The sequence below is a fragment of the Thamnophis sirtalis genome, unplaced genomic scaffold (assembly GCF_051295495.1).
Source record: "Thamnophis sirtalis isolate CommonGarterSnake01/CBP01778 unplaced genomic scaffold, rThaSir2_p1.2 scaffold_3, whole genome shotgun sequence".
Classification (NCBI taxonomy): Eukaryota; Metazoa; Chordata; class Lepidosauria; order Squamata; family Natricidae; genus Thamnophis; species Thamnophis sirtalis.
This window is the reverse complement of record NW_028261383.1, coordinates 20,616,467-20,631,036: the sequence shown is the minus strand read 5'-3', so window position 1 is coordinate 20,631,036 and position 14,570 is coordinate 20,616,467. Positions and strand designations below refer to the sequence as shown.

The following is a 14,570-nucleotide window of genomic DNA, read 5'->3' as shown; positions in this document are numbered from 1 at the left end:
GGGCCACAACAGGATCTCCTGCTTGAGACTCAACTAGAAGACTTCCAAGGTCTAGCTCTATTTTGATTCGGATTCTAATTCAAGGAGCCCCAGGAAAGCCAGTCATGGATTGTATAGGGACAGACACAAAGAAAGAGTTTGCAATGGGGAATGGGTGGGCGTTTCAGGACCACGGAGAGCACCCAACACATTTAGGCTGCATTATCTTTGCCTAAGAAGGACGTTGCTCCAGCCCTTCCTGGTGGCCAGCAGAAGTCCAGAGAAAGATACTGTGGACTTCTGGGAGTTGTCGTCCACAGGTCATAATGTTGCCATAGTTGCCCAACCCTGCCGTAGGGTGTCTTAATCTCCCTTTTGCATTTTGGAAGATAAAGCTGTTACAACAGATGAACAAATATTTATGCCTCAGTAACAAACAAACAAAAAAGCATTGACAGGATGGGAATTAAAACCCCCATATGAAAAGCCTGATGCATTAAAAATCCAGCATATTTCAATCATCAAGCAGGCCGTCCCTGGGTGGGCTCGAACCACCATCCTTCTGGTTAACAGCCAGACGCGCTAACCCATTGCGCCACAGAGACCTGGCACGGACCTCTGCCTCAGCTCCCTCCACCTGAGCATCTGTAGCTGAGGCTGGAGAGACAGCAATAAGATAGGTTGATCAGAAGACACAGTGCCTTATACCACTGTAGTATAAGAACAATCCCTTCTAGGTTTCATCCCAGATTTTGTTTTCAATGGGAGAAAAATAGCCACTCTACTGTTGGAAGAAATGTCCTTCTGGGTTCAGTTCCAAGTGGGGGGAAAAAGACACTGGAAACATGGAGGCTGCTTGGAAAGATGGTTTAATGGTGGACAGGATCACATGGCTTGGGTTCCTGAACAGAAAAGGTGATCACACACGTCAAGATGTTAGGTAAAGAAAAAAAAGGGCCGAGATGTTGAAACTCCCTGGTTTTATGCCCTCTCTGGCCTTTGATCTCGATCTTGTATTCTGGTTGGTTGTCAGACTCCCATGGGGCCATGCAGGGGCAACTCTGTAGGCTGTGTTTGGAGTCCAAGTTTGGTTGCCTTGCTGACTAATGTAATTTTCCCAGGTGCCTTGTGGTGAGTTTCTGCGGAGGATTAATCCTATCTTTGTTATGTAGAGTAGACTACCTCTGGCTTTAATGGGTCATTGACAAAGGTGGGGGCTATTAAGAGTGAGCCTGTTTCCTGCCTAAAAACATGTTCCTCATTTCTTATCCAGGGAGATATAATATTCTGCCTTTTCAATGTTTCCCAGGATATTTCATTTTCCTAAGAGAGGGGTAGGTTTTAACTTCCTACAAAAGCCCTGGCACCAGGGATACATCTCCTGATTGAGGGACGCTGATACCAATCCCTGTGCCCTGTGGCGCAAGAGGTTAGTGCAGCTGGCTGTTAACCAGGAGGATAGTGGTTCAAACCCACCCAGGGACAACCTGCTTGATGGCATGAGCCTAAGTCTGTAGGCTTTGATTCCCACACTGTCCATGCTTTTTCTCGCTGGATTTCAATATTTGTATTGGTTTTTTTTTACCTTCCAGAATGCAAAAGGGGGAGGAAACATAAAGAATAATAGTTCCTTAAAACCTCTGATGCTATTGATATCAGGCTCAGATGGCCAGCAAAAGATTTGGGCATGCTGGTTGAGAATAGCACATATCTGTGGTTTCTGTGGTGTAGTGGTTATCACATTTACCTCACATGCAAAAGGTTCCTGGTTCAAAACCAGGCAGAAATGCATCTTTTTCTCAGCATCGAAACCACTCCTCCCTCAAAGAAAGAAAGAGCAGGAAAAGGCTGCACTAGGACAATCAAAGAACCCCATTCCCTTTTCTATTTTATTGGGGTGGGAATGAGTGAGGAGAGGCTGATTTCAAGCCCCCTCTCAAGGAAGCCTGGTCATCGCAAGTGAGCAGACAGTGAAAAATTAAAGCCTGTCTGACTTTCAACTCCTAGAATTGTGAGCATGAGGGAAGAAGGAAGGTTTCCCACGCATAGCTTGCCTGAATCAATACAATACAATACAATACAATACAATACAATACAATGCAATGCAATGCAATGCAATGCAATGCAATGCAATGCAATGCAATGCAATGCAATGCAATACAATACAATACAATATAATACAATAGCAGAGTTGGAAGGGACCTTGGAGGTCTTCTAGTCTAGGTCAAGTTTGAACACCCCTGGGTTTTTTTTCTAAAGGGTTAGGGGTGCAAGGGTCTTGTAACTTGACAGCTTTAAGTCTTGTGTGCTTCAAATGCCCGAGTTTCTGAGCCAACATTTTGGTTGCTAAGCAAGAGCGTTGTTAAGTGAGTTTCACCACATTTTACAAGTTGGCCACTCCCACCCAGTCACATGGCTGGCAAGCCACTCCCACAAAGCAGGCCATACCTACAGAAGAGGTTCTAAAAAAATTTGAAACCCACCACTGCTCTGAGTCATATAAGTGGGTATATGCATAATTATGTACAGTATGTATGTAGATATGCAGAGGTGGGTTCCGACCAGTTCGCACCTATTCGGTAGAACCGGTTCGTCAAATCTACCGAACCGGTTAGAAGAGGTTCCACCAGTGGATCCGGAAAGCAGGCCACACCTACAGAAGAGGTTCCAAATTTTTTTGAAACCCACCACTGGTCCTTGGATATGATTATTCTACACTATCATGCTCATATTTATAAAACTCAGTGCCTCTGTGAAAGGTAAGGATGACTACTGTGGTTGTGGTGCAATCAGAACATTGCGTGTGTTGAAGTTGTTTTAACGCAAACCAAAGATGCCTTTTAAAAAACAAGTTTACATCCTATTCTTATGCATGCCAGTGCTGTGTGTGAGGTAATTTAAGGTGGTTCTGACAAGTGTCGTCGGCGTCTTCATATCTGGTCACATGGGTGGCAAGCCACTCCCGTATGGTCACATGAGCAGGAAGCCACTCCCACAAAGGAGGCCACACCCACAGAGTAGGTTGGAACAATTTTTGAAACCCACCACTGTATGTATGTATGTGTGTGTGTGTGTATGTATGCATTTTGTCATGTTTATGTAATGATATTGGAGGTGGTGACCCTTTGAGAGCTGTACAAAAGATTCCTTTTGTAATGCCGCTTGTTCTCCAGTCACAGATGAGACGCGTTCTCCCATTCTCCCTCATGGCGCCTTGTTTTGAGGTAGATTTTTTCTAAAATCTCCATGAGTTTCAGCTTTTTCTCCATTTTGGGGCTTGTTTTATTTCAACACCTCTTTTTCATCAGGCTCTTCCAGCCAGGATCGTTCTCCTTATTACAGGCTGCCTCTTGGTGCTCCCAACCCTCCTTAGCTACCCAGAGGCACGAATTTGAAAAGGGCAGCTGTAGAACTTGAACAATCAACATAAATCTTAATTTTTCCTCATCTCTTCTTTCCCAGCCAGCCCCCAAATCCTCCCCTCACTTCAGGACCGACTTTGCCATCAGTCACAAGCTGGATTTCATAGAGAGGCTTCTGGTTTCTTGCCTTTTGACAGCCGTGCTGTTTCTGACAGGATTTTTTTTTTTGCTCATTTTTGACTTCTAGACCCATCATCCCCAGACCCACAGGGAACATGGTCACTTCTCCCCTTGCAGACGTGCATAAGCGCACCAACGTGCCTATCATCCCTGTCCTAATGTTCCCTTTTATTCAGATCCATTTCATGTATTCAAAATCATGTTTATACTGATGTCGGAAGAAATGTCCTTCTGGGTTCAGTTCCAAGTGGGGGAAAAGACACTGGAAACATGTAGGCTGCTTGGAAAGGTGGTTTAATGGTGGACAGGACCACATGGCTTCTGAACAGAAAAGGGGGAAATCACATGCTTCCAGATGTTGGGTGAAGAAGAAAAAGAGAGTAAGATGCTGAAAGTTCCTGGTTTTATGCCCTTTCTGGGCTTTGATCTTGATCTTGTATTCTGATTGGTTGTCAGACTCCCAAGGGGGCCATGCAGACGCAACTCTCTAGGATGTGCTTTTGAGTCCAAGTTCGGTTGAGCATTGCTTCTTCCCAGATGCCCTGTGGTGAGACGGGTAACGGGCGAATACTATCATGCCTGGATCTGAATCACCCTGGAGCTGAAGGGGGGGATCTTTGTTATGTAGGATAGATTGGCCCAGGCTTTTTTAATGGCCCATTGACAAAGGTGGGGGCTATTAAGAGTGAGTCTGCTTCCTGGCCCTAAAAACATGCTTCTCCATTTCTCATCAAGGGAAATATAATATTCTCCCTTATCAATATTTCATTTTTATAGGAGAGGGGTGGGTTTTAACTTCCTACACGTATCTATGTTATCTAATCATGCTTGACATAATAAATAATAAATAATAAATAATAAATAATAAATAATAAATAATAAATAATAAATAATAAATAATAAATAATAAATAATAAATAATAAATAATAAATAATAAATAATAAATAATAAATAATAAATAATAAATAATAAATAATAAATAATAAATAATAGTTAATAGTTAATAGTTAATAGTTAATAGTTAATAGTTAATAGTTAATAGTTAATAGTTAATAGTTAATAGTTAATAGTTAATAGTTAATAGTTAATAGTTAGTAATTAATAAAAATTAGTAATGAAGAAATAAATAAAAAATAAAAAATAAACGAATAAATGAATGAATGAACAAACAAACAAACAAACAAACAAACAAATAACCAAGCAAGCTCTGGCATTGCGCGCAGAATCCAGCAGGGGGCTCTGTCCGTAGCTGTTGGAAAAACCGAGCACCCTCCACCCCCATCAGGAGGGAACTGAGCATGCGCCTGACTCTGTAGCTCGAGAGATACGCGTGTTGCCCTGAGCTTTTTTCTTTTTTCTTTTTTCTTGTCAGGAAAGGCTGGAAGCGCGTCAGTCTTGCCTGTAGTTTCCGATTCGGCTCCCCCCACCCTGCACTCCTCGCTGCGAGCCTTAGGCGGAGCTTTTTTTTGCCGGAGCCTGTAAAAGGAAGATTTTAGCGGATGGCGATCCACTCGTGATCCGGGGGGGTTCAGTGAGCGTGGTGGGTCTTTTATCTCGCGGCGGAGGGTTTCAGGGAGACATGCAAACCTTAATAATGTTTGAGGTCGTGGGAAAGAGGGAAGCCCGGGGTCCCATGTTCCCCTGCCGCCCCAGGGCATGCAAGGGTAGAAAGCAAAAATTGTGACCGCTGGGAGAAAAACAAATAAACCAGGATCGCCAGAAACGTGGGAAACATTTAGACTCCGTTTCGTTGGGGAGGAGATGTGTGTGACCCCTGCATGCATTTGGGGGTGGGGAGGGAAAGGGAGGTCGACTTTGGAGATTTGTCGCTTCAAATCAGCCTGGACAATTTCCTGCAAATGTCTTGGCCCCGTTTCCAGAAGGGGTTTCTCCTTTCCTCCCACTTCCCAGGCCGAAGGAAGCGAGCTGTCACCAGCTGGTTCTGCCAGCTAAAGAAGGAAGACGTTGGAGGTGCGCCTGGGGTTGAGGTGCATCATTCTCACGCTATGCATTCGATTCGATCAGGGTTTGTTTTTAAGTTTAGCCAGTGTAAGTTCCTGGAGTGTAAGTCCACAAGTTTTCTAGTGGACAATTTTGAAAAAGTGGGGAAATTGTTTCTAGGACGTGCCTGAATCGAAACATCATGTTAAAGCATAGATGGTTTGTGCTTTTGGGTATTCGTTCTATATGCATTGAATGGTGGTTTGTTAATTCTGGCTACTGGAGTTCACCCAGGAGTTTAGTGGGGGTTAGTTAAAGCTTTATGTACTAGAAGTTCAAGTGTTCATTTATTTCCTTATTAAATCGATTTGGAAGCCGCTCATCTCAAATTGGGATTTCAGACATTTTGATTTGGATTGTGCTGAGATAGTTGTTAAATTTATAAGCAGCCATTGAAACTAGGTGAATAAATAATTAGGAAATAGAAATCTAAAACAGATGTTAACATATTCATGTAATAATCCTTGATAGTAGCTGATACAAAAGGGCTGATACAAAAGGGACAAAAAGAATTGTCTTCAAAAATAGATGTCAGTCTTACTATTAAGATTCCTGCCTTCTTCCCAGACACTGAGGGTTCACAACAGTGGTGGGTTTCAAAAATTGTTCGAACCTACTCTGTGGGTGTGGCCTCCTTTGTGGGAGTGGCTTGCTACCCATGTGACCGGATGGTAGTGGCTCTCTGCCCATGTGACCAGATATGAAGATGCCGATGACACTTGTCAGAACCACCTTAAATTACCTCACACACAGCACTGGCATGCATAAGAATATGATGTAAACTTGTTTTTTAAAAGGCATCTTTGGTTTGTGTTAAAACAACTTCAACACACGCAATGTTACCTTTCACAGAGGCACTGAGTTTTATAAATATGAGCATGATAGTGTAGAATAATCATATGCAAGGACCAGTGGTGGGTTTCAAAAATTTTTGGAACCTCTTCTGTAGGTGTGGCCTGCTTTCCGGGTCCACTGGTGGAACCTCTTCTAACCGGTTCGGTAGATTTGACGAACCGGTTCTACTGAATAGGTGCAAACTGGTAGGAACCCACCTCTGGTTCACAAGAATTTCTTATTTTGAGGTGGGTTTTTTTTTAGAGGAAGATGTTCAGTAGTTATGTTGAAACTCCCATTTTCATTTTCCATTTCAGATTTGTTAGTTGGGAATCTTTCCTGGTTCCTCTGGAGGCTTAGCTATCTTGTGAAGGAATAGAGCTGAAGGCCTTGGGAGTTTTGTCCAGGCTTCTTGTGAATACAAAGCCCTTTGGAGATCCATCAGTCCATTTTGGAGTTGGATTAGAAACCAGAGAAAAGATGGAAGATGCAGCAGTTGGAAAAAGCCCTCCAGCTACTCAGCTTTGGAGCTGTCGGGTAAATGGAGCAAGTTCTGGGCAGAAGAGCCAAGAAGAGGAAGCCAACAATTCAGAAGTTCAATGCTGTCACTTCAGCAAAGTGCAGTTCCAGGAGGGGAAGAGTCCCCGAGATGTTTGCACTCAGCTTCACCGCCTTTGCTGTCAGTGGCTGAAGCCAGAAAGACACACAAAAGCTGAGATGTTGGACCTGGTGCTCCTGGAGCAGTTCCTGGCTGTCCTTCCCCCAACGGTGGAGAAATGGGTGCGGGAGTGTGGAGCGGAGACCAGTTCCCAGGCGGTGGATTTGGCCGAAGGCTTCCTGCTGACTCAGGAGTTGGAAAAGACGCAAGAAGAGTTGCAGGTGTGAGAATGTAATCATGGCACATCTAAAGAGGATCTCTCTGAATTTTGTCAATTCCTCTCTGGCAGAGTTTTCTGGAATTATGACCTCCTAAAGGCAGTTGTTCCATTCTGTTTCCAGAGGATGTGTTTGGGGCAATTCTTCTGTTCTTGCTTTCCAGCTGCATCATTGGACATGGTGGTCTGTTAAGATTGAGAATGCAGTATGATAATTCATTTATTTCCCTCTTTCCTTGCTTCTCCTGGCACATCCCCTCCAGAAGTCCTTGGAAGATGTATCTGATTATCACACGGAGAGGAAAGGTTCATCCAAATTCTCTCGAGAGCTGCAGTTCAGGGAGAGCTTCCAGAAAGATCAATGTCAAGACACCAGGCCAGGTAACAGAAGCACCTTAACATGTGATGTGGAATTTGGACATCTGGCCTCTTGAATGTAACCTCTCTTTTTAACAAACATGCTTCTACCATTTTCTGTCTCACAGGCAATAGAAAACAATCCTTGGCTTTTTTAGAATCACCTCCTCTTTCTGGCGGAGTTGTAAGAGTGCTTCAATTTCTGCCTCAGGTAGGAGGATAAACATTGATAAATATTCATGAATCTTGGGTGGGTTTCATTTTGTTCTGGAGTTCAGTGTACAATGTTGCTGTTTCTTTTTTTTTTAAGCGGATTTTTTTTTAATTATTTTTTCCCTTCTACAACACCTTACAGTCATTACATCAACATCATTATGTCATCATACCTGTACATGTATATAATATTTCGCTTCTATATTTACACGTGTGTGTATGTGTATGTATATGCGTATGTATGTATGTATGTATGTATATATATATATATATATATATATATATATATATATGTGTGTGTGTGTGTGTGTGTGTGTGTGTGTGTGTGTATATATTTAGTGTCACAACCCTTGGTAAGCCCCAATTATGGGAGGAAGCTAACTGCTTCCATCATCTGTCAATCGGCTCGTCACAAGAGTCCATCACGTCCATCACAAATAAAACACACACACACACACACACACACACACACATATATATGATAGATAGATAGATAGTTAGTTAGTTTGTTTTTTTGGGCTTAATTAATTTTATTCTTGTTTTGCAGCCATTTGTACCAATTGTTCCAAATTTCATAATATTCCAACTCTTCTTTATCTTTTAATTTCAGTGTTAATTTGTCCATCTCTGCACAATCCAAAGATTTTTTTATCACTAATTCGTCTGAGAGGGTATTATTTTGTTTCCAGCATTGGGCAAATGCTATTCTAGCTGTAGTTAACAGATGTGTTAATATGTACTTAATTTTCTTTGTATATTTCCCTTTGATTATTCCCAGTAGAAAGATTTGGGGTTTGTATTTTATCTGTTCTCCTGTAATTTCTTGCACCCATTTCCAAATTTTTGTCCAATATTTTTGTGTTTCCGGGCAGGTCCACCATATGTGATAATAAGTCCCTTGTATTTTTTTACACTTCCAGCAGGTCGGCTTAATGTTTGGGTACATTTTAGCCAATCTTGTTGGTAATAAATGCCAATGATAAAACATTTTGTATATATTTTCTTTAAGTGCTGCTGATCGTGTTAGTTTATAATTTGTGTTCCAAATTCTTTCCCAATCCACTCCATATTGCTGTTTCTAAGCAACTCAAATTTTAGATCAGGTCATTGAAAATTCACATTCACCTTAACCTGTCCCTTCTGATAAGTCCTTTTCTCCACCCTCTTCCTTCAGGCTCAGACATTCTTGACCAGATGTTAACTTGGCTGGAGATACTCTTTCTGTCTCCAGGGTCATTCTCACATACCATTAACAGCCCCCCCAACACCTTCATGGAGGTGTGGATCAGAGGTGGCATTTAGTGGGGAACCGGTAGTGGAAATTTTGAGTAGTTTGGAGAACCGATAAATACCACCTTTAACTGGCCCTGCCCCCATCTATTCTCTGCCTTCTGAGTCCCAGCTGATTGGAAATGGGGATTTTTACAGTAACCTTCCCCTGGAGTGGGGAAGGGATGGAGATTTTACAGTATCCTTCTCCTGCCCTGCCCACCAAGCCATGCCACGCCCACCAAGCCACAGAACTGGTGGTAAAAAAAATTGAATCCCACCACTGGTGTGGATTGGGGGGGGGGCATGGCATGGCTTGGTGGGTTGGTTCCTTCCATTGCTAAATAAACCATTGGCAAAAACGTCAGATGGGTTTTCCCTGGGTATCCTTCTCCCCATTTTAGGAAGAATCAGAGTCATTGATATGTGGGGGTTTTAAGACCAGTTGGCCAAGAAAATTGTTTTAATTGGCTTCACTGAAAGGCATTCCAAGTCCTTCCAACTTGATCAAACGTGCTTCGGTTGTGCTGTTGGCCAAAAGTTGTGAGATCTTATTCAGAATTCTGCAGAAGATGCCCATTTTGTTCATTACATCTCCGTTTTTAGAATTTTTGGAAGAAAACTGTCCAATTATGCTTGGGATTATCTGTTAATAGGGAAACTTGTTTCCTTGTTCAGGATGTTGTGTCTTTGGAGGAAGTGGCTGTGCATTTCTCAGAGGAGGAGTGGTCTCAGCTGGATCCTGCCCAAAAAGCTCTCCATGGGGAAGTCATGCTGGAGAATTCCAGGAATCTGGCTTCTCTAGGTAAGTACCCAGAACCTGTATAAAAGGCTTGGGATGGGGGGACTGGGGTGGCTTAAATATTATTTCTGAAGAAAAATATCACTTATTTTTATGCTGCCTTTATTTTATTTTTTTTGTAAATAAAAGACAACAGACATACTTAATACTCCTTCCTCTGCTGTTTTTCCTACAACAACAACAACCACATTGTGACAAAGGGGGTCTGAGAGAGATGGGCCAAAATTCACCCAGCTTAAGAATTCATGCTTAAGGCAAAACTGGTAGTCACAGTCATCCAGTTTCTAGCTCCAGTGCCTTAACCATTGGACCAAATGGCTCTCTATGGAAGAACAAAATTTATTGAAAGAAAAACTAGGAAACTGCACAGACTCCCTTTTTACATAAAGGAAGTGGGTCTATTTCAAAATGCTTTCTGCTCATAACATGGAAAATACTCCTCTGCTCATAACATGGAAAATACTCCTTTCCATGCCATGCAAGATATTAGCTGGAATCTGAGGGAGAGGTTGTACATAGGGATGGTGCAGCCTCCTTTGACCAAGGTCCTGCCTTCCAGGACTTACTGTATTTTTTGACATATAAGACGCACCTTAGTTTTTGGGGAGGAAAATAGGGGGAAAAATCTGCCTACCAGGTATTCATCTGGCTAGCACCCTTAATCTGGTCAGCTTCAGCACATAGGTTTGCTGGTTTTGAGTGTGCGCATGCGCTTTTTATCCCCTGGTTGGGGATAAAAAACAGCTTCTAAAGCACAGCTGATTGTTGGAGGGAGCAACAGTGAGAAAAGCAGGCAAAGCACAGAAGATAGCTTCACTTGTTAGATTTTTTAAAATCTGATTTTTAAATATATATTTTTTTAAAAAAAATCATCGATTTTTATCCACCCTGGTGTTTAGTATCATTCCAGGTTGAGGATGGGAAGCTATTGCCTTCCAGAAAAGTTATTGCCTTTCAAAGTTTCTGCTCTGCAGACAATTGAAGGTGAGACTTTTCATTGAAGTTGGGGAGGTGGTAGGTATGTTGTCACTCAGCATGATAAAGTGCAGGGGTGGGATTCTACCGGTTCAGACCAGTTCAGGCGAACCACTAGCTCTGACGATCAGCTGGAAGTGAACCGGTTCACCCTGACAATCAGATGGGCCCGTCCGCCGGCGCTATTTTCCTACCTTAATCTTCTCAGCTGATTCACACGGTACAACAGGTTGCCGCGTGAATCAGCTGTGTTATCTGAAGAAAGCCAGAAGTAAAGTTTTCTTTAAACTGCGCATGCGCACGCAGCAAACTGCACGATCACTGAACCGGTTGTTAAACCGGGAGGGTCCCACCATTGATATAGTGTCCAAAACTTTGGGAGTTCGTGGCACCATGGAGTTGTCCTACTGGTAGGTCGTCAGTGGGTTGACAAACACTGGTGCTCAAAGATTAGATCAGGAATTTGTCTTCAGTTTGTAGTGATGTCATCCAATCCTGATAAATCAGGATTCGTAGGAGCCCACTTAGAAATGAGTATTTGGTAAAGTATTTGTTTGGCATGTTCATATTTGCCAAAATATATTGATGATTCTTTGGCTAAATTTCGGAAGGAAACGTTTGATCTTTCATCATTACCCTATATGACTGTTTTCATTTTTCTTTTTCAAGATTATAATCGGCAAGAGAGTAAGAATTATAAGGCAGAAGGCCAAGCAATGCATCCGAAAGAAGGTAAAGGGAAACTTGCGAATCAGAGCGGTGGGACAAGCCAATCACAAAGTGGAATTATAAATGGCTTTCCTCAGATCAGTTGGCTTCCTTACCATACAAGCATTAATACAGGAGAGAAACCATACAAATGCTCGGAGTGTGGAAAGAGCTTTAATAAATCTGCTCATCTCATTTCCCATAAAAAAACACATTCAGAAGATAAACAATTTACTTGCAAGGAGTGTGGAAAGACCCTTTGTAATAATCACTCTCTGAGAAGTCATGAAAGGAATCACACAGGAGAACGACCGTATAAATGCATGGAGTGTGGAAAGAGCTTTAGTTGTAGCAGTAACCTTACTTCCCACAAGAGAATCCACACAGGGGAGAAACCATATAAATGCATGGAGTGTGGAAAGACCTTTATTCATAGCAGTTACCTTAACTCCCACAGGAGGATCCACACAGGAGAAAAGCCCTATCAATGTGTGGACTGTGGAGAGGGCTTTAGGTGGAATTGTGATCTTACTTCCCATAAAAGGATTCACACAGGGGAGAGACCATATGAATGCAAGGAGTGTGGAAGAAGCTTTAGCTTTAGCAGTAGTCTTAATTCCCACAAGAGGATCCATACAACAGAGAAGCGATATCAATGTGTGGAATGTGGAGAGGGCTTTCGATGGATTTGTGATCTCACATCCCATAAAAGAATCCATACAGGGGAGAAACCATATGAATGCATGGAGTGTGGGAAGAGCTTTGCAAGGAGTAATGCTCTTAATTACCACAGAAGGATCCACACACAGGAGAAGCCATATCAGCCGAGGAAGTATGGGAAGAGCTTCAATAGCAATAAGAGTAATCCTCGGTTTATGACTGCAATTGAAATTTCTGTTACTAAGCAAGACAGTTGTTAAGTACACTTTGATCCATTTTATGACTTTGCTTGCCACATTTGTTAAGGAATCACTTCAATTGTCAAGTTAGTGACACTGTTGTTGAGTGAATCTGTCTTCCTCTTGGCTTTGTTTGTTAAAAGATCACAAAGGCTGATCACAAGACCCGGGGACACTGCAACCCTCATAAATATGAGTCAGTTGCCAAGCACCTGAAATTTGATCAGGTGACCATGAGAATGCCGTGAACAGTCGTAAGTGTGAAAAAACAGTTGTAAATCCCTTTTTTCAGTGGTGGTATACCTGTGAAGTTCCCAGAAGATGACGATGGCAACTTGTAAAGCATTGCCAATATCTTTGAACCTTCACTAAACAAACTGTTGTAAATCAAAGACTACCTGTAGTTATTTAAAATCTCGTACACTTGAGTAATAATAAAAATAAATTCTAGACCTTCTTAGATATGCATGCATAAATTGCCTTTCTAGTCCAAACCAGAAAAAGGTGCATACTAAATCCTGTTTGAGGGACGTGGTGGCTCAGTGGCTAAGACTCTGAGCTTGTCGATCAGAAAGGTTGGCAGTTTGGAGGTTCGAATCCCTAGCGCTGCATAACGGAGTGAGCTCCCATTACTTGTCCCAGCTTCTGCCAATCTAGCAGTTTGAAAGCACGTAAAAATGCAAGTAGAAAAATAGGAACCACCTTTGGTGGGAAGGTAACAGTGTTCTGTGCATCTTTGGCATTAATCATGCCGGCCACTTGACCACGGAGACATCTTTGGACAGTGTTGGCTCTTCAGCTTTGAAACGGAGATGAGCCCTCTAGAGTCGGGAACAACTAGCACATATGTGCGAGGAGAACCTTTACCTTTATCTTAAATCCTGTTTGTGGTTTTTGCTAAGTAGGAGGTTAGAACTAAAACAGGAGTATCAGTGGAGCTAAAGGGCCTTAATTGCCCTTTCAGGGATCTGTTCAGCCTATTATTTAAGAGGAAGAAGCCTCAAAGGGAGAGCTCTGAAAAGGAGCTACAATGGTGAAAAGTCCTATAAATGCACATGCCAAAGTTTTTGTCCAGCAAAGGTGCCAAGTTCTGTTTTCCTGTCCCAGACAAAAGCTAAAATGGATTTTTTGACACATGCACCCGTAGCCTTAGATTAAATTAAGTACAGTTGGTAAAATTTCTTTCTAGTTATGTAGTTAATGAACTTTGGGCTGATTATCAATTATAAATGGGTTATGTTTGGAGAGGCCTTCATGGGGGTTTTGAAATCACACGGCAACTTGAAATCAGTTACACAAAAGACAACAATGTTCTGTCAGTCCTCCAAAGTGATCAGAGGGGACACATGGCTGGATAGGCTCATTTATTAATAGAATGGTTCAAGTCTGAAAGTACACATCCATGGTCACTTTTAAAGTTGCTTTGAACTGCAAGATGTGTGCATACAAATTAAATACCGGTGATAAATAACAGCCCAATAGATCGGTTGTTTATTTGAGAAACTCATCATATATATATATATATATATATATATATATATATATATATATATATATATATATATATATATATATATATATATATATATATATATATATATATATATATATATATATTGATATATCAATGTATCCTGTGTGGAAAAATCTTCAGGATGAAGAATTCCTCTGACAAAATAAGTGAGAATGAGAGGAAATCTTTATTACTTTTGGCTAGAAAAAAATACTCTTTTACTCCAAAGGTGTTATAAAACTCACTCACTCACTCACTCACTCTCTCTCTCTCTCTCTCTCTCTCTCTCTCTCTCTCTCTCTCTCTCTCTCTCTCTCCCCCTCCCTCCCTCCCTCCCCCCCCTCTCTTTTGCCTTGTAGTATTTGATTTGAGCTTTATATTTATTTTTCAGTATTTGCCTTGAATTTGGCATGAATTTGAAAAGGCATCTGTAATAATGGAACTCAGTAAAGAAAAATCAATACAAATCTTAATTTTCTTCAACCTGTCGCTTTCCTCCCTGTGTCTCTGCCAGCCCCCTGATCTTCCCTCGCTTCACGGCTGAGTTTACCATCAGCCACAAGACACAGGCTGGGTTTCAGAGAGAGACTTTTGTTCCTTGT

General features: G+C 41.8%; 1 protein-coding gene and 2 non-coding genes across 3 annotated transcripts; 2 read left to right on the top strand and 1 right to left on the bottom strand.

The window, feature by feature from the left end:
* Window positions 1-510: 510 nt before the first annotated feature.
* Window positions 511-584, bottom strand: TRNAN-GUU (transfer RNA asparagine (anticodon GUU)). The gene has a single exon. It is a non-coding gene; the product is annotated as a tRNA-Asn (tRNA).
* A 1,111-nt stretch (window positions 585-1,695) lies between these two features.
* TRNAV-CAC (transfer RNA valine (anticodon CAC)) lies at window positions 1,696-1,768 on the top strand. The gene has a single exon. It is a non-coding gene; the product is annotated as a tRNA-Val (tRNA).
* A 3,081-nt stretch (window positions 1,769-4,849) lies between these two features.
* LOC148047444 (zinc finger protein 213-like) lies at window positions 4,850-12,865 on the top strand. The gene is made up of 6 exons (XM_087711597.1): window positions 4,850-5,062; window positions 6,675-7,236; window positions 7,496-7,613; window positions 7,718-7,800; window positions 9,750-9,876; window positions 11,518-12,865. Exons 2-6 carry the CDS (start codon window positions 6,838-6,840, stop codon window positions 12,474-12,476), a joined length of 1,686 nt encoding a protein of 561 aa, XP_087567723.1. The 5' UTR covers window positions 4,850-5,062; window positions 6,675-6,837; the 3' UTR covers window positions 12,477-12,865.
* The last annotated feature ends 1,705 nt before the right edge of the window (window positions 12,866-14,570 follow it).